The 25,484-nt window shown below is 49.5% G+C and overlaps 1 protein-coding gene across 1 annotated transcript; it reads left to right on the forward strand.

Annotated features, from left to right (window-relative positions):
* Positions 1-714: 714 nt before the first annotated feature.
* On the forward strand, positions 715-24,348 carry ubash3ba (ubiquitin associated and SH3 domain containing Ba). The gene is made up of 14 exons (XM_086177336.1): positions 715-1,269; positions 12,514-12,567; positions 15,099-15,285; positions 15,369-15,567; positions 15,653-15,822; positions 17,096-17,304; positions 20,669-20,813; positions 20,885-21,005; positions 21,763-21,885; positions 21,988-22,080; positions 22,165-22,309; positions 22,390-22,496; positions 22,940-23,049; positions 24,039-24,348. The coding sequence occupies exons 1-14, from the start codon at positions 1,142-1,144 to the stop codon at positions 24,174-24,176; spliced, it is 1,929 nt and encodes a 642-aa protein (XP_086033462.1). The 5' UTR covers positions 715-1,141; the 3' UTR covers positions 24,177-24,348.
* Positions 24,349-25,484: the final 1,136 nt, after the last annotated feature.

Genomic DNA, 25,484 nt, shown 5'->3' on the forward strand with positions numbered 1-25,484 from the left:
TTTGTAGCCTTGACTAGTTACTTAGACACTTTATAGTTTTATTTGTATTTCTTATTCTCCCCCCCCCTTTTTTTTACACTGTTTATACAATTTCCTAATATGATTTATTATTATGTTGAAACTCTGGCACAACAATTTCCTTCGTGATAAATAAAGTTATTCCTATTCTTAGATGTGTTAGCAGTAATAACAAGTAGGTACTGTCTTTTTCCGCGTGAAAAGTTAACCAAGTTACTTATAAGTGTCTATCAGGTGTAACAATCGTCACGATGTTACATTTTTCAACAGAACTCAAACTTATCCTAACTAGGTTAAATCGACATAATCGAATATGTTGTTACTATGACAACGGCCGAAGGCGTGCAGCAGTAGCAGCGGCCGTCGCGCTGCCTTCTGCGCATGCGCGGGCCGTCACCGCCCACTTTTCTCAGAAAGGGAAGCTTGAGCAATTGTTTCCAACCCCCGCCCTGCACCGCGGCCTGTCGCCGCTCCATTCTCGCCGTCGCTGCGGGACAACGTGTGTCAACATTTTGTTTTTTTTACATTTTTTTTGCATTTAAAAAACCGCCAAAGCACGACGCTCGGACTTCCTGTCTGACGGAAACGATGTACTGTCACTTTAAATGACGTAGTCCCCAAGCTGCGCGCTGATTGGCCGGGGCGCCGCTCACTCAGGCCCCATTCATAAATAAGACATGGCGTGGAGAGGAAGCCGCCGCTAGACGCCTCCGATTCCTCGCCGAGCGGACCGGATGCCAGCGGGGGCCAGACATGTTCGCGTCGGCCGCGGACCGTGAATCGGCGTTACGACCGGGACGCGGAAGGAGAAGCGGTATCCCGCGGCGGAACCCCCCGCCGCCGCCGCCACCACCACCGCCGCCGTCGTCGTCGCCGTCTCCCCCGAGCGAGAGCCGCCAGGAAGCGGATTGACCGAGATCACGCCGCCGGATGACCGAGCCGAAGAACCGCTCTTTTCCCCCCCGAGGGGTCGGCGATTCCTCCGCGCCTCAGCTCCGCTCCGACCCCAGCCCGTAGCCTCCCTTCCCGTTTCTCTTCTTCTCCTTTTTTTTTTATCCTCGATGACTTTATGAATAAGAATTAAAAGCGCGGAAGTGCCGGCAAGCCGATGGAGCAGTGAGTCATGGCAGCTAAAGAGGACCTATACGCCAAAGTGACCCCGCGGAGGCAGCGGCAGAGCCGGCCGAGCACCGTGAAACACGGATCCACTCTGGACGTGCTGCTCTCCATGGGCTTCCCCAGGACCAGGGCGTGAGTACACAGCTGCACTGTCCCATGACACACACACACACACACACACACACACACACACACACACACACACACACACAACTCGGAAATGCATGCAAGTTTCACATAATAAGTGATGCATTGAGTTTCCCTCTAAGCGTCACACAGTGAGGTGTGTGTAACGCACACACACACACACACACACACACACACACACACACACATACATAGATCCACCTCCAGGTGTTTGAATGTCTCTCCATCCTCTACACGTCTCTTCATTCATCCTTTGCACTGTTTACTTTTCCCTGCAATGTTCTCATCTCGCTGCAACAATACACTCATTATTCATTGTTTTGCTTTTTATTGCAACCTATCTGGCCTATCATCAGCGTGGACGGACGGCGGAATAAGACTGCCGTTGTGCAGGGAAACATGTTTCCAGGGTGTACATACGTGCGGTGGATGGAACCAGGGGTTCCTGCGAGGAGCTCAGATGTTGTTGGGGAACGACGCACGAAAACCTATCGGGATAAACATTTTCAGACGGTCGCTGACAGATCACCTCAAATTTGTCATCAATTTTTAAACATCCAATTGGAAATGTTTAAAGGCTCCCTCAGACGTGTGGGTCAGTTTGTGCAAAAATAATTTTTCTGGGGTTCTGAGACACAATTTGATTTATGTGAGATTTAAAAAAACCATAAACGTCTATTGCGGGATAGTTAACGACAACAGATGGCTCGAGGAACACCTGACACGAAGCGCAGCGTTGCCATGGCGATGATTAATAAAGCGGGTTTACCTTAAGATGGGCCCGTTTTCACCGGAGTCTCTGTATTGGGTGCAGACTGCCTTCAGCTCTTCTTCAAGTAAGAAGCTGCTGACAGATGGCAGCGGCCGGCGCTTATCTGATGATGTGGAAGGAGATTTGATTGGATTGTTGGTTGCGTTGTGAATTGGGTCTCGGGGACTTTGGGAGAATAAAGAGCCGGGAAACGCAGCGTTATTCGTCCAAACCATCAATGCAGCGTCGTCTTGTTGGTTCCCGCCTGAGAAATCCCCATTTCCTATCATTGTTAACATTAGAACTCATAAATAAGCGCTTTGGAGAGACGCCATCCTGGATCTTTACCTTTTAAATGGGATAGAAATGACTTTTACCGCAAATATGAAATTCCTACCAAAGCATCATTTACTCTTTGGCTGGGGTTGTTGCCTAAGAAAGCTCCTCAGCCAAAACACGCGGCCGCTTTGTTAAACCAGATGCAAACGGTATCTTCGTGCTTCAGCCCTGGAGAGGACAAACACACACACACACACACACACCCAAAGCAAGGCTTTACTTTTGGTTGGGCGCAGCTGAGACTTATAATTACTGCCCCTCGTCGATTGTGTTGTTGAAAATCCCCACATTATATAATGATGATCTGAAGGCCTCGGCTCCCACAAAAGCCCGACTGTGTGCGCTCATCTGTGTGTGTGTGTGTGTGTGTGTGTGTGTGTGTGTGTGTGTGTGTGTGTGTGTGTGTGTGTGTGTGTGTGCGGAGGGCCTCTAAACAAAACACATCAACTGCAGTTCAGCCAGAGTTTTAGCGGCGAAGGCGATCCCACCGAGGCGTGATTGGATGTCTCTGGTGCAGTAACAACCCTGGACGCCTCCTGACCCGACCTGAGGCGGGGAAATCTAAGAAAGTTGAGTGTGTGGTCTTTCCACCAACGGCACAGATGGATTATCTCCTAAAATAGCCTCCCCCTTCCTCTGTGAATCATAACAGAGGTCACCCAGGGTTCCTTCCCTCTCCTGCCCGAAGATCCCCCGCGGAGGACGGGAGTCGCGGCCATCATTAATGACGGGGCGCCAGACTTTGATTTGACGGCGCCTATGAAAGCATAATGAAGCAGAAGACTTCGGCGTGGAGGCCTCGGAGCCGTCGTGGCCGGGGGAGGGTGGGGACGTGGAGGCCAGCTGAGGATGCACGCCCTCCGGCTTGCAGCGGAGTGTGTGACTTCAGCATCCGTCCAGCGGAGACTCCTTCACTCGTCGAAGGAGGAAACCTCTTCCTGGCTTTCACACGTCGTGAAAGTTTGGAGAACTTGCCGCTGACTGGTTGTGCTGCGGATTCATAAAGATCTGTCATAAAGCCATAGAGGATTCCTAAAAGTGCGAGCCTTTGGTCCAGCTGGGACGTGGTGGAGCGGATCACGTTACCGAGTGTGTTGGCGGACCGGCACCCGCAGGAAGGGTCCAGGCTTTGTTTTTGTTTCAATGACAACAATAGGATGGCCAAAGCGGTCAGGCTCGTGTGTCTCCTGTGAGAACGAGTCAAGAAGCAAACGTGGAAAAACAACGCTTTCTGGAAGAATTTCACATTCAATTTTTAAAAGCAAAAAAAAAAAAAAATGCCAACAGAGTGCGGCGACACGACCTAGAACCCGTTGCGAGTTGTTCTGACCTGCGAGCTGCAGCAGGTGAAGAACCCGGAGACGTGTGAACACGCCCCGGTTTGTGAGAATAAGAATAAGAACAACTTCATTAATCCCGAAGGAAATTGCTGAAAATCCCCACAAACGCATCTCAGCACTGGACCTCAAGGTGCGACCCAGGTGTTACCAGCACCTCCAAGCATGGCAGTTTGTGTGGTCCCGGCCTGTCGGGGCGTCGCCGAGGCCAAACACTGAACGGACCCGAAAGCTCTCTCGTGCTCGTGTTAGCGACGAAAACAGGTTCTGCCGTTTCACACTTACGAAGCCCCTCATCCACCGCAGGGCGGTGCAGAGCTCACTTCCTGGTCCTGAGGGTCAGTTCCGCCATTAATCCGCGGTGGCGTGTGGATGGAGAACTTTTCCCCGGTTCCACCCGAGCTGTGTTTCCTCACTGTGGCGGCCGCCGGTGGTACCGCTTCCTTCGGCCACCATCTCCCAGAGAACGTGCGGGCCGTACGCCGTCCTCCAGGTTCACGTTCAAGTGTGAGTAAATGGCCGTCCGCCGCTCGGCCTTCGCCCAACGTGGTTCCGACGGAGGTCAAAGGTCACCGAAGCTCCGTATGAATGAGGGTATTTCTTCTTTTGCCCGCGGTGAGAGCAAATATTTAGCAAACCATTGCGAAGCCGAGGTCCAAAGGTCAGACGCATCGGAGCTCCGCTCGAGTCCCGGCTGCTGCCGGTTCCTCCGGAGCGCCGGCCCGGACGTTCGCCCGTCCACCCGGACACGCGACAGATGGAACTGGAAATAGATTGAAAATAAAATGCCCGATGCACATTTCGGTGTCGTCGTCAGAGGAAGAAGGAATAATAGGAAAATCAGTCATAGCGGCCGGGAACAAGGGCTTCATTGTGTGGGAGGGTTTTTTTTTTTCTGCAGCCGGTCGGGAGTATGAATCATGCACTCGCATAAAGAAACAGCCCTTCTGTTTTAATTGAGGTGGATTTTCTGCTGATTCATTCAGAAAAGGGCTGATGTAACCGGAGAGGAGCCGGACCGATGGTCCGAGGTGCGTCTGGAGAGCCAACCGAGGCTTCCATCCCCGGCGGAAGGAAAGGTGTACGTTTGTTCGGGTGGGTTTTCTCACCGACGCTCCCCATATCACCGTCCTGCTTCTTACCGTCTGACCCTCAGCCTCGGCTTTACGGGACCCGGAGTTTAATAACGGCGAGGAAAATCATCTCATCACACGCAGGACTCCCAGATACCTCCTTGGTGGGAGGTTTGCCGTTTGAAGGATGTTACTTGAGCGGTGGAAAATATTTGCACCTAAGCAAATATCATTTATATCAATTTGTCCTCGTTTTCCAAATAATTTTTCTGTTTTCCGGCAGTTTGAGTCAAACTGTAGGTAGTTATCACAAACAAACATCGCTTTGATGAATCTTTAAATGCACTTTAAAGGTTATGCGTTACCTTAAGAATTACTGTGTAATTGTGATGAATCGGCCGAAAGGGGATTTGTTTCTCTTCAGGAGGCAAAGCCAGGGCTTCCTGGAGGACGTCTGCATGTCGGTCCACCCCTATTTACAGAAGGACCTCCGCTTCCGAGTGCATCGACTTGGTAGTTTTCCGAAATCCGACCCGTCGCTCAGAAGATGTTTTGCTTTTTGATTTAAGCTCGGATCTGAGTTCGTAGCGGCGGGATGAGCCTTAAACACCCACCTGGACGCCGCTGTCCGTTTAGTGAGGACGGCAGCCGTGGAGAAGTCGTTGCGGGTGAGATGCGGTGACGGGAGGGCATCTTCTGTGAGAAGGCCGGAGACTTTTACGGGGATTCGGTGCGGCGGACGGCGGGAACGTGGACGGATGAAGACGGAAGAAATGTTCCAAACCGGTTTGATGGTTTTAGAAAGAAGAGCGGCTTCACGCCGTCCGTTTAGCAGCATTTAGCAACACGTCATAGCATCGAGGGTGGTGGCATCTTCAAGGTTAATACACTTGATAAAACCACTGTACATTCCCTTTTCCTATGTATTATTATTTTTTTATATAATATTTAAAAACTGTGTTCCTTATTTAAAAACTTGTAACAAAACTGGGGGACGATGAGGGATTAATCGCATTTCAAATAATGTAAATAGGGAAATTTAATTTGAGTAAATTGAGTTACAGGCTCGGTTACAGAAGCGCTTCAAGCCCGAGGTCGGGGCTTTACGAGGGGGGCAGAAAACCATCGGTTCGATCATTTTAAGTCACACGGTTGATTTTTAAATTCAAAATAAAACTAGTTTGATGGCTGCGTTCCCTGTTCCTCCCTGGTGAATAAAGTTGAGGTTGCCTTCTGGGTGAAGGACTCACGCCTGGCTAGCAGGAGCACAGTAAAATCATAAAGAATAAAAACAAAAAAAAAAAAAGAAAAACAGTGGCCGAAAATTCCACACCATTCGAGGGGTGGATATCTGGTAACATTTTAGTTTTCATGAAGTTCCCGGGAGGCGTGAGCTGGACAAGACCCACGCTATTTGTAAAACTCGCCATGCGAAAATAAGATTCTCCGTTAACGCCGCTGATGTTCGATCGACGAGCCTGCGAGAAGGCGGCCACCAAAGTGTGAGCCCAGAGGACGGCTTCGTAGCCGACGCCGCCCGGTTTCCCGTTTGGCTCAGACATGGAGATGCTCCGTATCATGCAGGAGCGTCAAACCCATTTCGAGGGCCACGTCGGCATCATGGTTGCCCTCCAAGAGACGCATGTAACAGTAAAAAGTAGAAAAGTAACTAAATGTAATGTAAAATAAGTGTAACTACTCCTTAATGTTAAATCATGTTCAAATCCAAATTGTTACATATGCATTTGCATCGATGTTAAAAAATATATTTTTATGAGTTTCCAAAGCTCTCGCTGCTGCAGTGTTTGGGGGTTTCATTCTCAGACAATTTGTTGTTTTTCCGGAAGGCTAACTTTAGCATTTTTAGCTCCGTGACTGGACGGAGATCGTGCTCTTTGACGGCCGACGCTGCCTCGTAACACAAAAGACACACCGCTTTTTCTCCTCGAAGCGCAAACGTGTATCGGCCTTCCCATCTTTCTGGAAGCAACCTTCCATCCGCAGCAACTTTTCTCTTCCCGGACATTTCGGGATCATTTGTATTTCTGGGTTCCACGTCAATGTGGATCCGCTGCGATCTCAAGGCGGGAAGCCGTCGTGACGCGAGGCGTCGGAAATGTAGTTTATGGCCAATGCACGCGTTCGACTTCTTTATTTTAAGACGGTTAGGGTTAGACGTTCTGGCCACGTTTGACCCGCGGGCCTCGGGTCGACACATGCGGTCCGATGGAATCCAGTGGAACGGCAGAGCGGTGAATTGTAATGAAATTGCGAAGGTAGTGAAGATGGTGGAAACTGTCTGTAGCCCGTCTGGAGATGCAGATGAAGGTTTGCAGCAGCACCAGGTGCTTTGTGAACCCCCGCCACCCCTTCGCCCCCCCGCATCCACCGCAGTAACACTCGGCTTCCTATCCAGGGTGCATCAGACGCACACGCCTGTGCAGGTCGCCAGAAGAAACCCACAAGAGTTTGAGGCGGCAATGAGGAAGTGGGCCGTTTCCGGCTGTTGACCTTTTCTCAGTCGCCGCTGAGATGCTGAGATGCTGGTTCCAGGCAGGACTCAGAAACCCTCTCACCGACGGAGGGAGAGAAAATATTATTATTGATTAAGAAGAATGACTTTGTTTTCACCTCCGACCTCCAGGTTTGACCTTGTTAACAAAAACTTGGATGCACGTTTTGTTTGGTCTTGTGCCGGAAACGGAGGCCCGGCTGTGATTGATGGCGGGCCGAAGTGAAACCACACAATCGGGCCTTTCATCTTTTGTTTGAGTTTTGCAGAAACTGCGAGAGCGGAACTTTGTTTAAACTTTCCGACTTTCTCCTTGTGACGACACGGCGTCCGATCACGCCCCTGCGAGTAACGGCGAGCGAAAACATCGACTTCGCGTCTCGCTCGAAGTCAATGTTTTACCTGCCGTCGCCCCGAAGGAACGAGCCCGCGGGTTTGTTTTCAGACAGTTCAGTTTTGCACAATTCAGAACCCCCATCCCTCATGACTGGAGGGTTTGTTTGTTTGGTTATTAACCGGTTAAGCAGTCGGGAAACACTGAGCGGCGCAGAAAGGAGGCCGTAGGACAGGATGATCGCATTCTCAGCAAGTATTTCAAAATGAATCTGGATTAATGAGTTTCGGAGAGGGCGGCGGCGGCGGCGGTCTTATCGTTCCGAGACGACGTCGGCTTTTGAGGAACGTCTCCGTCCGGTCCGGAAGACTGAGAAATGCAAAACCCTGGTTCCTGGAAGCGTGACTCTTCACGCCCCCCCACCCTTCCCAGGGCCGCGGCCGTAAAACTGCTGGCTTCCAAACCGCCGTCCGGACCTGACGCGTCCAAGGTTCTTGGATTTATTTCCCTCTGATTTGCGAGTTGCTCTCACAGATGGTGAGTGTGTGTGTGTGTGTGTGTGTGAAGGCCCGTCCACACCGGATGAAAGAACGCAACATTTCCCCTCCGTCGCCGCCACAGCCGCTCTCCTCTCTCCAGAGGTCCGGCAGCGGCGAGGCTCTTGGCGCCGGCGGTGCAGCGAGCAGTTAGCGACGTGTGTTCCCCATCAGTTGTAAACAGGAAATGTTGATTCCCCCATAGAGTTGCGGGAGGGAGGGAGGGAGGGGCCCCTGGGTGCTTTTAGCCGTGAGCATCATACACACTTCAGTGTGTGTGTGTGTGTGTGTGTGTGTGACACAGTTCTGCGCTCCACATTTTCTACACGCTTGTTACTTTTGGCTGTGATTTTTTTAGTCGTCTCAGCTCAAATACGACCCGGATAATTATTTTTCCGAGGACGGGCGTGCTCGCGCCGGCCCCTGTGTTTACAGGAAAGTTTACAGGAAAAGAAAATCCAAAAAGGGGCTGCTGTGTGTGTGTGTGTGTGTGTGTGTGTGTGTTTTTTTTTTTTTTCCCCGCGGAGAGGAGCGAAGCCAGAAATGTGTTGTGCGGCAGGAAGGAAGGGTCAAACATGGCGAGCGGCGCTGGAAAGCGTTCTCACCCGACACATGTGGGTGAAACGAGAAGCCGGTTCCATTGTAGCTTTCGGCGGCGCAGGCTAATAATAGCCCCTGCGTTTCTGGTGCAAACCGCTGGTTTGAAGTCACACCTAATGTGGAGTTCTCATCCTCTCTTATCGCCGTCTGGCTGTGAGCAGGAAATGCGGTTTATAAATAACTGTTGCAGCCGAGGAGGAACCTCCTGTTGGCTTCGCTCGGCCACGGAAGACGACCGGGCCGCCGGCAGAGGACGAGAGGCGAGTCATAAATCCGGGGAAAAGATAAACTAACGGTCAACAAAATAAAGATTTAAACAAGCGGGGGCAGCCGGGGATCAAACAGCAGATGGCTCTTGTGCAGGAGGTGCCGCCCCGTTGCCAAAAACATCAAAAAGCAGAAATTGCGCCGTTTTAATCCGTGGAGATGTTCTTTTCAGGCCACGCACACAAAAAGAGGCGGCGGCGTGATCTCACGCCGGAATGGCGGGCAGGAGGGCACATGTGCCCAGAATGGACCCCGTGCTGCTCTGACTTGTATGCTTGTCGAGCGTGTTTCCAGGAAGGCCACCGGACGGTAACTGGCCGAGCCAAGAGGATGAATCCGACCCCGACGTCCAGATCCAAGACTTGACCGTTGACTTCCTGAAGCTGGATCTGGGGGCGGTTAAATGTTACGAAACAAGTAGCTCCTGATTTTCCGGCTTTAGGGCACCGTGACCGTCGGTCGTACCTCTTATGGCGCCCTGAGAAACAAGACCCTTCGAGAGCACAGATGGAGCATCTCGATGTGTAGGCTCCTGATCAGGACATTGAATCCTGCCCTTGACTCGACCCTCCGAGGCCTTTGGACCAAACCAAGCTCCTCGCCGGAGCTGATGACCTGCTGTTTCTCCAAGGTTTCGGAAGCCGCCAGACGAGTTGTGGTCCAATGAGGCTTCATTCAAATTGGCGGCCGAATATGTTGATTTTCGTTTTATTCTTGTTTGAAGCACGTCTTAGCCACGCTCTTGATGACCCCACCAGAGGCTGCAGGATGAGCAGACCCTTGGTGACGGCGGTAGGAGAAAGACTACCTTCTAAAGGAGCTCCTGGCGAGGCCAGGCCTGGTTTGTCTCTGAGAGCATCAACAGTTGTACCTCCTTTTTGTCTGGGACTGGTGGGACCCGTTGGGAAGAAAGGGTGAAGATGTTCCCCGTTTACTCCGAGACGATAAACATCTTCCGGCCTCTTCCGGTCAGACAAACCTTTGCGTCCGTTGGCTCGGTCCTCTGCTGGACTCCAGATCCAAGGGGCTTTGCCTTGCCTCGGTTCCTCCTCGCAGATGCTCTTCTAAAATCTAAATCAACCAAAATACGGAGATGAGAAAAAATCTCTCCTGTTTTGCAGCCCTGTTAGGACTTTGCAGCATCTGCCATCATGGTCCCGTCACGCCTTCTTGGAGAATATCCCGTAGTCCTCCATGCAGCGCCAGGTGGAACCCCCTCTCCACGCTGAGCTAACACATGGAGCGGTGCTTTCTGATGAAGGAGCATCAAAAGTGGAGGTCGTTCATTCAGATTTGCGTTTGCGCTCTCCTTCCACGGCTGCTGGGGAGCGCTGAGGAGCGGCACTATCTCCAGGGATGACACAGTTGCCCTCCAGATGAAGCCCGGGCACAGTGGCCGCTTTGTCTTCTGTTATCTAATGGACTGAACGGAGATGAACCGCTTTGCTGGAATCCGTTGTTGTCAAAGGTGGAACGCTTCAGGGAGATTTTTCAAGCAGCCCCGAACACATCCGTTTGCGGATTTGTGAAATAAGACATGCATCCGCGCCGCTTCCTGTCAGACGTTCGGGAAAGATCCCATTTTTACCGCAGAAGAAATAATATTATCCGCTCCCGATTTGTGATTGATCCGGTTTCCATTCAGCTGATTTCCAGCAGGATTCGGTTCAAGTGCAAATGTTCGGTGGGATTTAGGTTGTGAGGTCATTTACTGTCCACCGGCTGAAGGTCCCTCGCATGTGTGGAGTCTCCGTGTTCTTCCCGTGTCTGCCTGGGGTTCTCCAGGGTTCTCCACCACTGATTTAGACCCTGACAACTCCTGCTGGTCACATTTATTATTTCTAAAAGCGTATTGTCCGTTGAGTGGAATGAAAGTTAGTCGCAGCAAGACAGAATATATGTGTGTGAATGAGAGGAACTCGGGTGGAACGGTGAGGCTACAGGGATGGAGATCAAGAAGCTGGAGGATCTCAGGTACTTGGGGTCAACAGTCCAGAGCGTAGGAGAGTGTGGAGAAGAGGTGAAGAGACGGGTTCAAGCAGGTTGGAATGGGTGGAGAAAAGTATCAGGGGTACCAAGAGATAGAAGAACATCAGCCAGAAGGAAAGGAAAGGTGTACAAGACAGTGGTGAGACCAGCGATGATGTTTGGACTAGAAACTGTTCCAATGACCAAAAGACAGCAGGCAGAACTAGAGGTTGCAGAGATGAAGATGTTGAGGTTCTCTTTGGGAATGACCAGGATGGAGAGGATCAGGAATGAGTCCATCAGAGGAACAGCACATGTTAGATGTTTTGGAGAGAAGGTCAGAGAAGCCAGACTGAGATGGTCGGGTCATGGACAGAGGAGGGAGAGTGAATATATTGGTAGACGGATGCTGGAATTGAAGGTCTGGAGGAAGACCAAAGAGAAGATTTATGGACGTCGTGAGAGAAGATTTATGGACGTCGTGAGAGAAGATATGAAGGTAGTTGGTGTGAGAGAGGAGGATCCAGAGAATAGGGTTAGATGGAGAAAGTTGACTCGCTGTGGCGACACCTGAAGGGAAATGCCGGAAGAAGAAGAAGAAGAAGAAGAAGAAGAAGAAGTATTGTCCGTGAACGTAAACGTAAACGTCCATCCAGCAAAGACCTTGGGGTCCCTTGGGTCCAGCAGGAGGCCCGGGATGGAGGTCTCTGAGGTGAAGCCGGCTCCGACGTACCGCGTCTTCCATGACATCATTTAAAGGCTCATAAAATATCAGTGAAGACCTACAAATGTGCGGCAACATAAAAACTCAACTTTACTCCTATCCAGCCGTCTCTGTCTTCAAGTGAAGACGCTGTGAGCTGTGAGCTCCCAGCAGGACGCTTGTTCTCCAAAGACCAGCCCAGCCGGGTCCACAGAACCTGCCGGAGAAACCTCCCTCCGCTTCCTTCACTTTGCCCGGCGAAATGAAAACACGCCCCTTCCGGCCCGCTCGCCTTCGTTATTGTTTTTAGAGGAAAGCCGGCGGGATCGCGGAGGCGTCCATATCAGCCGGGAGCATCTTGGTGTTGGACTGATGGTCCTCATAGAAGAACAGAAGACTGGTTTTTGGGGGAAAACTGACCCGTATGAAAGTTTGTTTTTGTGCAGAGTAACTGTCTGAATCCCTCCCGAGGCGTCCTGCAGCGCCGGGGCTTTCTGTCTTTCTATACTGAGACACTAATTAGAACCCGAGCGGCGGGACAGTCGACGCCGTCGGACGCTTTCTGGAAAAAGCGACGTCTCTGTCACTGCTGACACAAAACGCCTTAAAGTGTCTCGCTCTCCAGATTGGTGTCACACTTTCGCTGTCAATCACACGCTGCGATCTTGCGGTCGGAATCACAGCCTCTTCGCCGTCGCTTCTCTCAGGATGTTTGCGCTGCCGTCAAGGTCGTGAAGGCGGCGCCTGCTGAAAACAGCCCGGAAGAGGAACTATCGATTTGGTGACTGTGGTCTCCTGTCTCTTTGCAGCTTGAAAGCTCTGGTTTCCACCGGAGGGAAGAACGTCCAGGCAGCTTGTGACTGGTGAGAACACACACACACACACACACACTCTCCTATTACTGAACGAGGCAAATTTAAGCCTGGGGAATGCAGCATCATCCCTCCTGTCAACATCCTGTCCGTGTCCCTGCTGTTTTGCGAGTGCTGCCCTCTTGTGGACGCCTCCTGTCCTCGTCCTCCTCTGGGAATTCCATCTTCTTTCCCGTCACAGAAAGACGTCGTCGTCGCCGAGAAGCTGCAAATTAAATCCACGTGATATTTATCGATCGATCAGACTATTGAGCGCACCTGAGTAGAAGCCACGCCGGCTAAAAATGACCATATACTGGACACATTTGTTTAAAAGCTGCAGGTGTCCACGTTGTAAGTAACATGAGATATTTACAGAGAAATATTTCTTTAAACTTTAGCAGTAATATCACAAAAACACACTGGAAATGCTTTTTTTTTTTCAAACAGCAGCTGTAACATGGCTGATGAAAAAAGATGAATCATAAATATGACAAGTTAAAGTCCATTTTCTATCCAGGTCTTCCTCCTGCGCACTAAAACCGTTAAAATCGTCTTCTTTGCCGTCGGAATTGAACGGCCCAAAAGAATCCATCGATTTGCCGCGTTGTTGTTCAACGCGTGGGGAAAAGTAGCGCCTTCTAGTCTGGAAATGAGCGAAGTCATCTCGAGGTAAATAGCAGGTGTTTTAAAGTGGCGTTCAAAGTGGAGCAGCTGAATTGGATAATAATCGGTCTCCTTTTTCCCGACAAGGCTGCAGCTCCGAGAGCAGGACCGCTCAGGGGAGGGAGGACGGTATTGATTGTCACAATACAGACATTCCCAAAAAACAGTTTTGTTCAAGGATATTCTGAGTTCCCTTCTGTTTGACTCTCCTCACGTCCATCCTGTTCTAAATGGATAAATGCTAACTGATTATCATTGATAAAGGGTGAGCGCTAACTCGACAACAACAACAAACACGGTCATACCTGAGTTGAACGAATACCGGTACATTTCAAACCCACAACACCCCGAGGCAACGGCGGGTCCAGGACAAACACCCAGGGAGAGGATGGAGAGTGTGTTGTCTGCTGACCAAGATTGGCTGGTCTTGTCTTAAATTGCGGTCGACCGGACCAGAACCTGAAAGTCCCGATCACGAGCGTACAATTTCCCGCACCGGGAGTGAAAACCAGGAATCCTAACCTCTAGACCAGGGGTCGGCAACCCACAGCCCTTTCCGAGTGGCTTGGGAAAGTAAATTAAATAAGTTATAAATTTAAATTATAAATGAATTTAATAAATTCTGAATGATAAATTATAATGAAATATTGAAGTATATTTCATTTGTGTTAATTCCTTTTTTTAACTTTTAGTTCTAAGTTGGAAGATTATTGTGATCTTGAAATATTAAATAAAATTATATTTATTATTTTTCGCCGCTCAAAATAACATCACACTGGCGGAAGCCGGCAAAGTCCCGATTTGCAGATGCTGTGCGCAGAAGTTCAGGAGCAGAAGTCCCATAAACCAGGTACAATAAATATTTAGGAAGATATTTTGCAAATATTAATTTTTCATTGTTTACTGACACAGTGATTTTTTTTTTTTCCCGATTTATTTTTAAAATTCAGATCAAGGCTCCGCTACACCCTCTGAAAGCCCAAAGCTCAAAATGAGTTCATTACATAAATAAAATTTAATTTTCTCTGTAATACTTTGTGAATTTCAGAAGCAACACACTTCACACTTATTTATACAAAGTGTAAAGGTAATAAAAAGCAATATATACAGTGGTACCTTTATTTTAGACCAGTGGTTCTTAACCTTGTCGGAGGTCCTGAACCCCACCTGTTTTACATGCGCATTCACCGAACCCTTCTTTATTGGATGGAGGATCGGTTCGTCGATGGGTACAAAGAACAGGCAGAGGAGCCTTTTCATGGAATCTGGCTCCCTTCACCTTGAATCCAGCAAGCGCTATGTTCTTGTAGCTCCCATCTCCATGCAGCTGAAGGAAGCCTTCCCTTAGTTTTGCCGGTGCCGGACTAGAATTGCTCATCTTATCATTCCAAATCATGCAGTTAGGACATCGATTCCAATCACGGTCCGTCATACATGTGAATCTGTATTGTACGTGTTCTTCCGACCGCTTTCTTTTTTTGCCCGACATAATTAGTATGAAGGGATTAAAATATGAAGAAAGAAATCACATGACGTACCATCACGACAGTCACAAGTTACTACAACTGATTGCGCCAAAATCCCCGCAGCACGGATAGGCCGAGCTATGTGGCGTGATCACCTGCGGCCGGTGATGTCATCACCGATGTGTGTCTTGACCTCCGCCGAACCCCTGGGGTTCGATCGAACCCGGGTTAAGAACCCCTGTTTTAGACGTCAAAAAGTAATTGCGGCTCCCAGTGTTTTCTTTCCCGAGGGAACCGTGTCCGAATGGCTCTTTGGGCGTTAAAGGTTGCCGACCCCTGGTCTGGACCATACGGGACGTTTAAGTGTTTTTCCAACGTGGTCGGACGCGTGGGCGTCTCTTCCCCCCGCAGGCTGTTCTCCCACGTGGACGACCCCTTCCTGGACGACCCTCTGCCGCGGGAGTACGTGCTGTACCTTCGGCCCAGCGGGCCGCTCCTGCAGCAGCTCTCACACTTCTGGCAGCAGTCGCGCCTCTCCTGCGGCAAGAACAAGGCGCATAACATCTTCCCGCACATCACCCTCTGCCAGTTCTTCATGGTGAGCGCGCCGCCCGCCCGCCCGCCCGCCGGGTTTGTTTTCGAAAAGCCAACCGATCCCCGGACGTTTCCTCTGCCGCTCAGTGTGCCGACGGGAAGGTGGAGGCTCTGTCGGACGCACTGCAGGCCACCGTGGCCAAGTGGAAGGGTCGCGTCCCCATGCCGCTGCCGCTGGAGCTCTACACCTCCTCCACCTTCATCGGCCTCTTCGTGGAGGAGCAGGTGGCAGAGGCGCTGAAGAGCTTCGCCGCCGATTTTGCCACCGAAGCCACGGCCAAAGCGGGTCAGGCCTTCCTCCGTCGCACGGCCGCTCAGGACGACCGGCGTTCTCCTCAACCGTGCGGGGTTTGTTTCTTCTCCGTCCGCAGATGTTCACGTGGAGCCGCACAAGAAGCAGCTTCACGTCACGCTGGCGTACCACTTCCAGGCCGGCCACCTGCCCGTCCTGGAGAAGCTGGCCAAGACCGTGGACGTGACGTCCGGCTGCGACTGGCTGGCCGTGCTCTTCTCCAGGGACATCCGCTTCGCCAACCACGAGGTTCGCGGAGTCCAGATGTTTCGGCACCTTCCTCCTCATCCGAGCAGCTTCCGCTGTAAAATCTACTCTGCACATTTGGCCTCGGGAGAAAAATACCACAGATGGATTTCAATTAGTCACTTTAGTGAGCAAACCCCGACCTGAAGGGCTTAAAAATGCAAAGCTAAGTAGCTAGCTCGCGCAGCGAGTCGTGCGAGGTGTGTGCGTGGTGGACTCGACCGTGTTGTTGAGGGTGAGACGTGACGGAAGGCGGTCGGGGAAAATTTGAGGGTTTTATAAAGAGGAGCGGCTTCACTCTGTCCATACATGGAGTTTACACTTAAAGTGGAGCAAAGTTCTATTTAGCATAGCATTGTAGCATTGAGGGCGGAGCCACTAAGTTCAGGACAGACAAGCAAATGGAAAACTCCCCCAACCTCCTCCACCGTCTCCCCTTCCTCCGCTATCTATGTCCCATCGCTAAGGATAATACATTTAAAAAAAAAAAACACTCTTCAACCTCTTTTGCTACGTCTTATTATTATGTTTCATGGAGCTTTTGCTGTTTATGAAGTACTGTAATTTCCGGACTATAGAGCGCACCTCAACATAAGCCGCACCGGCTAGCCGGTCGCTATCTCGGTCTTCCTCCTGCGCACTAAAACCGTCAAAGTCGTCTTCTTCGGTGTCGGAGTTGAACGGACTCAGAATTTCTCCATCAGTTCATCGGTCCGATGTGACGAGGATAAACGTTTTAGCGGCGTGAAGCTCGTTAGCCCCCCCCCCCCCCCCCCCCCAAATAAAAAGTCGCAGCTTATCGTCCGGAAATTACAGTACATTCTTCTCATTTAAAGACCCGGGTTCTGGAACGGATGAACAGCGTTTCAATTCATTTCAATGTGGAGATTGTAGCATGTTGAGTCCCTGAGCCGGCTCCACTCTCAGGTCGAGAGTTGCTGGAACCTTCAGATGAACCTTCAGGATCGTAACACCCGGGACAAAAACGTCTGACTATTGATTTTCCGTTGCGAAGGCCGGCACGCCGCCGCTTTTTACAGGTGGTAAAATAATCGTGGCGCTGACTTGCTAGTCCGTGCGCTGAGGGAGAAGCCACTTTTTCCCCGCATTGATCAAATGGTGTCAGATACCAAGCAAACCGAAGCGAACCGGTGGTGATGAATGCGGTGACATTCATCACCACCAAGTTGTCCAAATGAGCCGCTAACCGGTGAAAGCGTTCTCTGCCGCCCGCCGCCCGCCGCCCTGCCGTGTAACGCCGCTCGGTTTCCCCCAGACCCTGCAGGTCATGTACCCCTACGCGCCCCAGAACGACGACGAGCTGGAGCTGGCGCCGGGAGACTTCATCTTCATGTCCCCGGTGGAGCAGAGCAGCGCCAGCGAGGGCTGGGTCTACGGCACCTCGCTGGGAACCGGCCTGTCCGGCCTCCTGCCCGAGAACTACGTCAGCCGGGCGGACGAGTCGGACACCTGGGTCGTCCACGGGTAAGGACGGGACGCTCCGGCGCCTCAACGCCGTGTGTTCATGAGTTCTGAAGAGAAATGGCGGCCGGGCGTTTGTCTTTTGACTTCAGCTTAGGTTTTCCTTTGGTTACTGCTATGTTTTTATCGTTTGGGTTACATGCGGACGTCTCCATCCAACCTTTTTGAAACCGAGAGATTACATTACATTATTACATTACATTACATTTGGCAGACGCTTTTATCCAAAGCGACTTACAATAGAGGAAATAAGCACTGCAAATAACACTTGCAAATACAAGATGCACAGGAAATATACAGAACAGTAAGCTGGGGTTAGTAAGTTTTTTTTTTTTTTTTTTTTAAGACAAAAACGTATACATACACACACACACACACACACACACACACACACACACACACTGCATAGCCTAACTTGCCGCCTAACCTGATCTGGGGCATCAGCGCAGTAAAAAGTCCTGAAAGAGAAAAGTTTTTACCTGTTTCTTGAAGGTTGAGAGAGATGATGCTCGTCTTGTTGCTTCCGGAAGTTTGTTCCACCACTGAGGTAGTAGAACTGAGAACAGTTTTGCCTGAGATGGCTTAGAGCGAGCAGAAGGTGCTGCTGGTAGGTTTGTATTAGAGGAACGCAGCTCTCTGCCGGGAACATAAGGTCTTACCAGATTGTCGATGCGAAGGGCTTCCACTTTGAAACACACTCCTTCTCAATTCACCTCGAACTATACCTTATTTTTCACATATAAAGTCAGATTTATTGTCGATTTCTCTGCATGTCCTGGACATTCAGAGGAATGGAGGAGACATTTCTCACAATCCCACGGTGACATGAAATGAACAAAATAATCCTGATAATAGAGTAAAGATTAGCAGCACGTGTTAGATGTTTTGGACTTGGAGGTCAGAGAAGCCAGACTGAGAGGGTCGGGTCGTGGACAGGAAGATATTGGTAGACGGATGCTGGAATCGGAGGTCCAGAGGAAGACCAAAGAGAAGATGGATGGATGGATGGATGGATGGATGGATGGATGGATGGACGTGGTGAGAGAGGAGGATCCAGAGAACAGGGTGAGATGGAGAAGGTGGATTCGCTTTGGAGACCCTGGAGGGAAAAGACCAACGGAGGTGCAAATTAGCAGCAAAGAGCTGCGAGACAAGAAACGATGAAGACATTATTCATGTTCATGACTTCTCACGCTAATTATCAACAATGATTCAACAAGGTAGCAAACAGATAAATATCAATCTGCAGCACTTATTTCAATAAATCTCTGCAAGTATTTACATTTCCAAATGATCACTTCTGCGACATTCGGCTATTTAAACAAATCCTGCACTACATTGCACAATATTTCTACAAGTTATCGAGGATGTAGCATACAAAAATCAACTTTCAGATTTTCAATCATTCTTTTCACCAAATCTGCGAATATTGTCATTTTCATATTTACAACAATGCAAGTGTGATTATTTTTTTTAAGAAAAAGAAGAGGAATGTTGGTGACCTGTGCTGCAGAGCAGCATCCTGGAGTGTAATTTAAATTAAAAAAAAAAAAAGAGGAATGTAAATGTAACCACCAGACCTTATAATATGCACAATTAATCACAAGTAATCACTATTAATCACCGTCATGCAGAACCAGAATCCGAGCCCTGGGCTTGTTTCCCTGCAAATAGACGGTGCCACTCCAAGTGTGCTCCTTATTACCACCCTAATCCTCAGTAATTGCTTTTGCACCCCTTCTTTTTTGTCTTTTTAAATAACTTCCAAGGGCTTGTCTTGCAACGCAGAGTTATTGTTCCTACATGGCGATGTCGTGTTGCCTCGGGATCGGCTGCCGTGAGGAACCACGGGATTGAGTCGGACTGGTGGTATTTTCTTTCAAATTCCCCCCGAGACCCTTCCGGTGCCTCGTCTTCTCAAAAAATCAGTGACATTTGTTTTCGGGGAATTTTAACATCAGAACCGGACATTTTTCGATGTAAAACACCCGGAAACAAATGAAAATGAGGTGATTTAGTGTGAGACATGATGCGGGGTGGTTGGGTCAGTTTCCTCACAGACATGTCAGTTTGGCCGGACTTGGATTCATTGATTTGCACGGAAGTGAGATGAAACCCCGTGCACGCACATGTGTCGACAAGCTGACGGTCGTTTTTCAAGGCCACCTATTTTAGGGTGCAAATGAAGAACATTCGTACGCGCATCTTAGCGTGTTTCGCGTTTCCTCGCCGTGTTTTTGTTTAATCTTGCGATACGTGGTTTTGCGTTCCCATGCGACGTGTCACTTCACCCCCGCCGCCCCGGCAGGAAGTTGACGCTCTCAAACGATTGCACCACGCTTTTAGAGGTCACGCTGGTTAGCAGGTTTCTAGTTTTCTTGTTTCCTCAATTCATTGCTGGCTTGGCTGTTTTGCATTCGTTCACGATTCTATAACCAACGTTTTTCTCTTTAAACTCCTTTTTACGTTGTGTATAAAGGCGTCCTTAAATATCCAGATTTGTAAGTGATGGTAATAAAACAGCAGGGGCGTCAGAAACCCAGGGATCTCGCTCTAGTTTCCGTATCGGAACGGAAAACAAGGTTTCAGCCGAGAGCCCGGAGACGTAACGCAAAACATATTGTGGCGGAATGCGATATGTTGCGAGCTAATGCCAAACACACAGCGTGGTGTTACATTACATTACATTACATTGCATTTTTGGCAGACGCTTTTATCCAAAGCGACTTACAATAGAGGACATAGGGACTGCAAATACACTTGCAAATACACGATGCACAGGAAATATACCGAACAGTAAGCTTGGGTTAGTGAGGGTTTTTTTGTTTTGTTTTTTTTGGACAGAGACACACATACGTACACACACACACACACACACACACACACTGCATAGCCTAACTTGCTGCCTAACCTGATCTGGGGCATCAGCGCAGTAAAAAGTCCTGAAATAGAACAGTTTTTACCTGTTTCTTGAAGGTTGAGAGAGATGATGCTGGTCTTGTTGCTTCCGGAAGTTTGTTCCACCACTGAGGTAGTAGAACTGAGAACAGTTTTGCCTGAGATGGCTTAGAGCGAGCAGAAGGTGCTGCTAGTAGGTTTGTATTAGAGGAACGCAGCTCTCTGCCGGGAGCATAAGGTCTTATCATTTGGTTCAGATATGCTGGACCTGTTCCCGAGGTGGTTTTGAATGCCAGGGTCAGGACCTTGTGCCTGATCCTGGCAGCTACTGGATGAACAGAGGTGTAACATGAGCCCTTTTGGGTCGAGTGAATACCAACCGTGCTGCAGTATTCTGTACCATCTGCAGTGGTTTTATTGTCCAAAAATATCGCCGCTAAAATGGGTTTGTGGTCGTTTTCTGCCCCAGGTCTCACTCCGTCCTCACCTGTGCCTCCCCGTCCAACTCGGTCTGCGGCGTGGGCGGGCTGTTGTTTGACGGACAGTACAGCGACAGCCTCCTGGACAGCCTGGTGGACCCCCCCGGCCTCGGCGCCCTTTGCCCCCCCATGCAGGTAAAGGCTCGCCTCACCGTCGGACGTCGGGAACTGTGACGACGAGCTGCAAAGGCCGTGCTCTTCCTCAGGTGACGAGGCCCGCCGCCCAGTCCTCGCTGGCCAAGATGAGGCTGTTTGTGTGTCGACACGGCGAGAGGATGGACGTGGTGTTTGGGAAACACTGGGTCAGTCAGTGCTTTGACGCCAAAGGTGAGCACGGAGGACGTGCAAACAGGGAAAAGCAGGGAAAAAAAAAAGCAAAAGATCCCGCCCGGCGTCGTGGCGTCCGGGGGAAATTTTTTGGATGTTTGTTTTAATCGGCAGGAAATCTGTGCATGAAAGAAATAATCGGACAAAATGAGATAGATAGTGGCCGAGAAACTGTAACAAAACAGACGGGAGGTCGACGCTGAGGTTCTCTTTTGGACCGACCAGGACGGATCAGGAAGGAGTCCATTAGAGGGAGAGGAGAGGATGTTTTGGAGAGGAGAGATGGTTGGACCAGAGGAGGGAGAGTCAATATATTGCTAGACGGATGCTGGAATTGGAGGTCAGGATGAAGAACAAAGAGAAGATGCAGCGAGAGAGGATATGAAGTTAGTTAGTGTGAGAGAGGAGGATCCACGTTAGAAAAAGCCAAAAGGAGAAGAAGTCGTAAAACGAGACCTTGCCTGCTGTTGAAATTCCTTAAAATCGGCAAATATTCAACATCTCAATTTTGATTGTAAATCAGAAAGTTGTTATTTTATGCACCCTTACCCTGGAGACACGCATGTCTTATGTCTGTTTTGTATGTGACACAAGGGTTTTCACACCCAGTATGTTTCCATGGCGACCGCCGGTCCGCCACGCGTGTTTGTCGTTTCGTATCCGAAGCGAAGTTCGTACTTCTGCGGCTCCTGCCGAGCTTTCTCGGGATCGTTCGCGTCACATTATAAAGGTTTGACCGTGAGTTTTCCGTCGGCAGGCAGATACATTCGATCCAATCTCAACATGCCGTCCAGCCTGCCGGCCCGAAGCGGAGGTCACCGGGACTACGATAAAGATTGTCCAATCACCGTGTTCGGCTCCACTCAGGCACGCCTCGTCGGTCAGTATGTTTTAGTTTCCATGTTTTTTGAAAGCGATTGTCCACAATGGCGCGACGACATGGCGCAGACCGTCAAATCAGCCGCGTTCTTCTCCGATCCAGGCGAGGCGCTGTTGGAAAGCCACACCTCACTGGACTTTGTTTATTGCTCGCCATCTCTTCGTTGCGTCCAGACGGCTCATCACATTCTGCAGGGTAGGAGCCCGCCGCCGCCGCCGCCGCTCTCAGCGCACGGACGGCGTCATTTTGGGACGGAAATGTAACTTCTGCGTTGTGCAGGTCTCCAACAGGAGGGGAAGACAAAGATCCGCGTGGAACCTGGACTCTTTGAATGGACCAAGTGGGTTTCAGGCACGAGTCTTCCCGTCTGGATCCCCCCGGCCGAGCTGGCCGCCGCTAACCTCAGCGTGGACACAACATACCGGTAGGCGCCGGCGCGCCGCCCGTCTCTTTGTGCCTCCCGTCGAGCCGGCATTCACCACGGCCTCTCCATCCACCCTCCAGACCTCATGTTCCCATAAGTAAGCTGGCCGTGTCGGAGACCTACGATACCTACATCAGCCGGAGCTTCCAAGTGACCCGAGAAATCCTGTCGGAATGCAAGAATCTGGGTAAAAACGACAGACACGGCCGGGACCCGGGACGGATTATGGAGATCGTACATATTTATTGCGGTGGAACGACAAAACCATTGACATGCATGATCACACAGATGAAGAAGTTAACCAAATTGGCAAATGTTATTGAATAGCTCTTCATTTAATTGCCCTGTAATTTCTGTTGTGACTCAACTAGCTTTCTCATTTAGCTCCTGGTTCTCCCCGGTGACCAGAGTAAATATTTCTTCAGTCCGAAATGAATGTAAAAAAAAAAACAAGCTATCTCTTTGTCCCTAAGCGCTGGATCCTGAAATCACACTGTTTGTTTTGAAAGCCGTCGGAGTCGCCGTTTAAAAGCGGGCGGACGCTGTGAGCTTTATGTTATCGGTAAGCTGTAAAAGGAGCTAATAGCATCCGTGGAATGTTGTTCTCCGCTCTCTACCTCTTTCACACAGGAAACAAGGTCCTGATTGTGGCCCATGCTTCCTCCCTGGAGGCCTGCACTCGCCAGATTCAAGGCCTCAGCCCACAAAACTCCAAGGACTTTGTCCAAGTTGTCCGTAAGGTCAGTCCTCGGCTTGAGTTACGTCATGTGGACACACCGGACGTGACAAAACACCAAATATTTCCAAACACATGCAGTGGGTTAATGGGAAGCCTCCCGGAAGGTGTGTATCGATAACTGTTCTATGCCAAAGGTCAGTTTTGTGAGATCCATATATACTGTATTTTCTGGATTATAGGGCGCACCTGTAAATAAGCCGCATCTGCTCTATTAAAAAAAAAAAAATAAAAAAATACATATACAAGCTGTACCAGGCTATAAGCCGCAGATATCTATGTTGAAAAGAAATGTGTCCTCCAGGACATTTTCAAGTTCAGGCCACCTGCTTTTATGTCCTCTGAAGGCTTTTTTCCACTTTTGTCATTGCATGAGCTCTTCCCGCTGCCGCCTCCAACGTCTTACCATAGATTCATTGACGCTAAGCTTGCGTTTCCTTGGTGGATCGCAAGCTCGATGGCCTTCGACTTAAAACTTGCATCATACGAGCTTCTTCTTGTGGTTTCCATGATGAAGGGGCGAAGACTTGAAATAAGTACCAGTTAGTAATTTGTCGTGTGTGTTCTAGCTGCTTTTTATCTGCGCTTTCTGCTATTCTTCTTTGCATTGATTTATACGTCTTATCTTATTTTGGATTCTACTTCCGCCCCCTAGCGGAGGAAGAAAAATTCATAGAATAGCCGCACTTTTGTATACGCAGCATGGTTCAAAACCTAGGGAAAAAGTAGCGGCTTATAGTCCAGAAAATACGGTATATATATATATATATGTATGCTATGATACCTGCCTTGGAATGAACAATCACATTTAAAAATAAATAGCACAGCATAGGTTGTAAGTTACTCCACTTTTATTCAGGAACTTTCATTGCAATTCAAATAGGAAAATACCGCATCGCCGATCGGAGGTTGGGTCAAGTATTCAGACGTCTCGATGTTTCTCTACTAGAAAAAAATGACTGAGACTCAAATCTCCATTTTCTCTCTGCGCAGATTCCCTACTTGGGTTTTTGCGCTTGTGAAGAAATGGGAGAGACCGGGTTGTGGCAGCTGGTCGACCCCCCCATCTTGCCTCTGACACATGGACCCAATCTCAGCTTCAACTGGAGGGAGATGCTCACGCAGGACTGAAGCATCTGCTGCGGTGGCTCTTATCTGTTGGCAGCCCGGATCTGCACAAACAATATTTATTCTTTACCCACACTGCTATAATTCCAGCCCAGTGACCAAAAACAAACATAACAAAAACACGTGTGGCTTCCTTCAAGGACATCTTGCAAAAAAAAAAAAGAAAAAAAAGAAAGTGCATTCGCTGAGGCACATTTATCCAAATGCACAGCTCAGGAAAGAGAAAATCCAGAACGTGTGAAGACTGCAGCAAAAATTAGCTAAAGATTGGGCGGTAGCTCGTTACGTCGCTTGTTTGGCGTTTCGCTTCTCAGCCCTGACTGTCGAGGTGCTACCAGACATCTGAATAATTCTTGACGGTTTGTGCTCTCCTGCCCTCGGACACACTGTGACAAGAACTAGAAGAGAGAGATTCCTGCCTAAAAAAAAAAAAGATTCAATGCGAATGGAATTTATAATTTGACTTGTGGATTCAACCCTCCTGAGGACAAGCACAATAGAAGTGTTGACAATCAGACAGGGAAGAACTTCCTATTGTTTTCCTTCGTGGGTTGTTTATTACTCCTGTTTTTATTCCTGTAATTGTCATATCATGACGTGATTATGCTAAGCCTTTGTTAATTGCCGCCATTTAATCTTTCAACCGTAACGCGGAGGCGATGTAGTCTTTCCCGCCGCCGTCACGGGAATATTAACAGTCGGAAACAAAGATTTCTTCCTCCGTCTGGGGGTAGCGACCCGGACGGTTGCCTCTGCTGCACTGTCGGGTCGGTGCGCGGGGCCAACACTCCGCTTCTCAGCACTTTTGTCGGGTGTCACATCCTTTTCGGCGCTTCCTTGCTTCTACCAATTATTTGCTGTATGATTCAGAAGATCCTGTTGATGCTGTAAAAAAAAAAAAAAAAAAAAACAGAATAAAACGAGATTGTGGAGATACTGGTAGGAGTGCAGCTTCGACCTCCTATCAGGAGGAGGAGTGCGAACGAGGGTGGTCATGTATTTGTTTTCAGATTCCGGACCAGGAGCACCTCTGCCCTCCGGAGTCACGCAAAGTAGATCTGAGGGTAACAGTCTGACTTGTGGGGTTCGTCACGCCGCAACTCCGGGGTGTCCCGTCGAGCGAGCAGAGGCAGATCCGTCGGCTGAGCCTGGACCCCGAATACATCAGCAGCCTCTGCAAGAAAGACAGTTACACACTAAAGCATTGTAATCTGTACATAGGCACACTTTATGCTTGCAAAGAAAGATCTTCTTCTTTCGGCTCTTTCGCCACAGCGAATCAACTTTCTCCATCTAACCCTATTCTCTGGA

This window comes from Fistularia commersonii, chromosome 29, assembly GCF_037954325.1.
Source record: "Fistularia commersonii isolate RoL2024-O1a breed Wild chromosome 29, RoL_Fcom_v1.0, whole genome shotgun sequence".
Classification (NCBI taxonomy): Eukaryota; Metazoa; Chordata; class Actinopteri; order Syngnathiformes; family Fistulariidae; genus Fistularia; species Fistularia commersonii.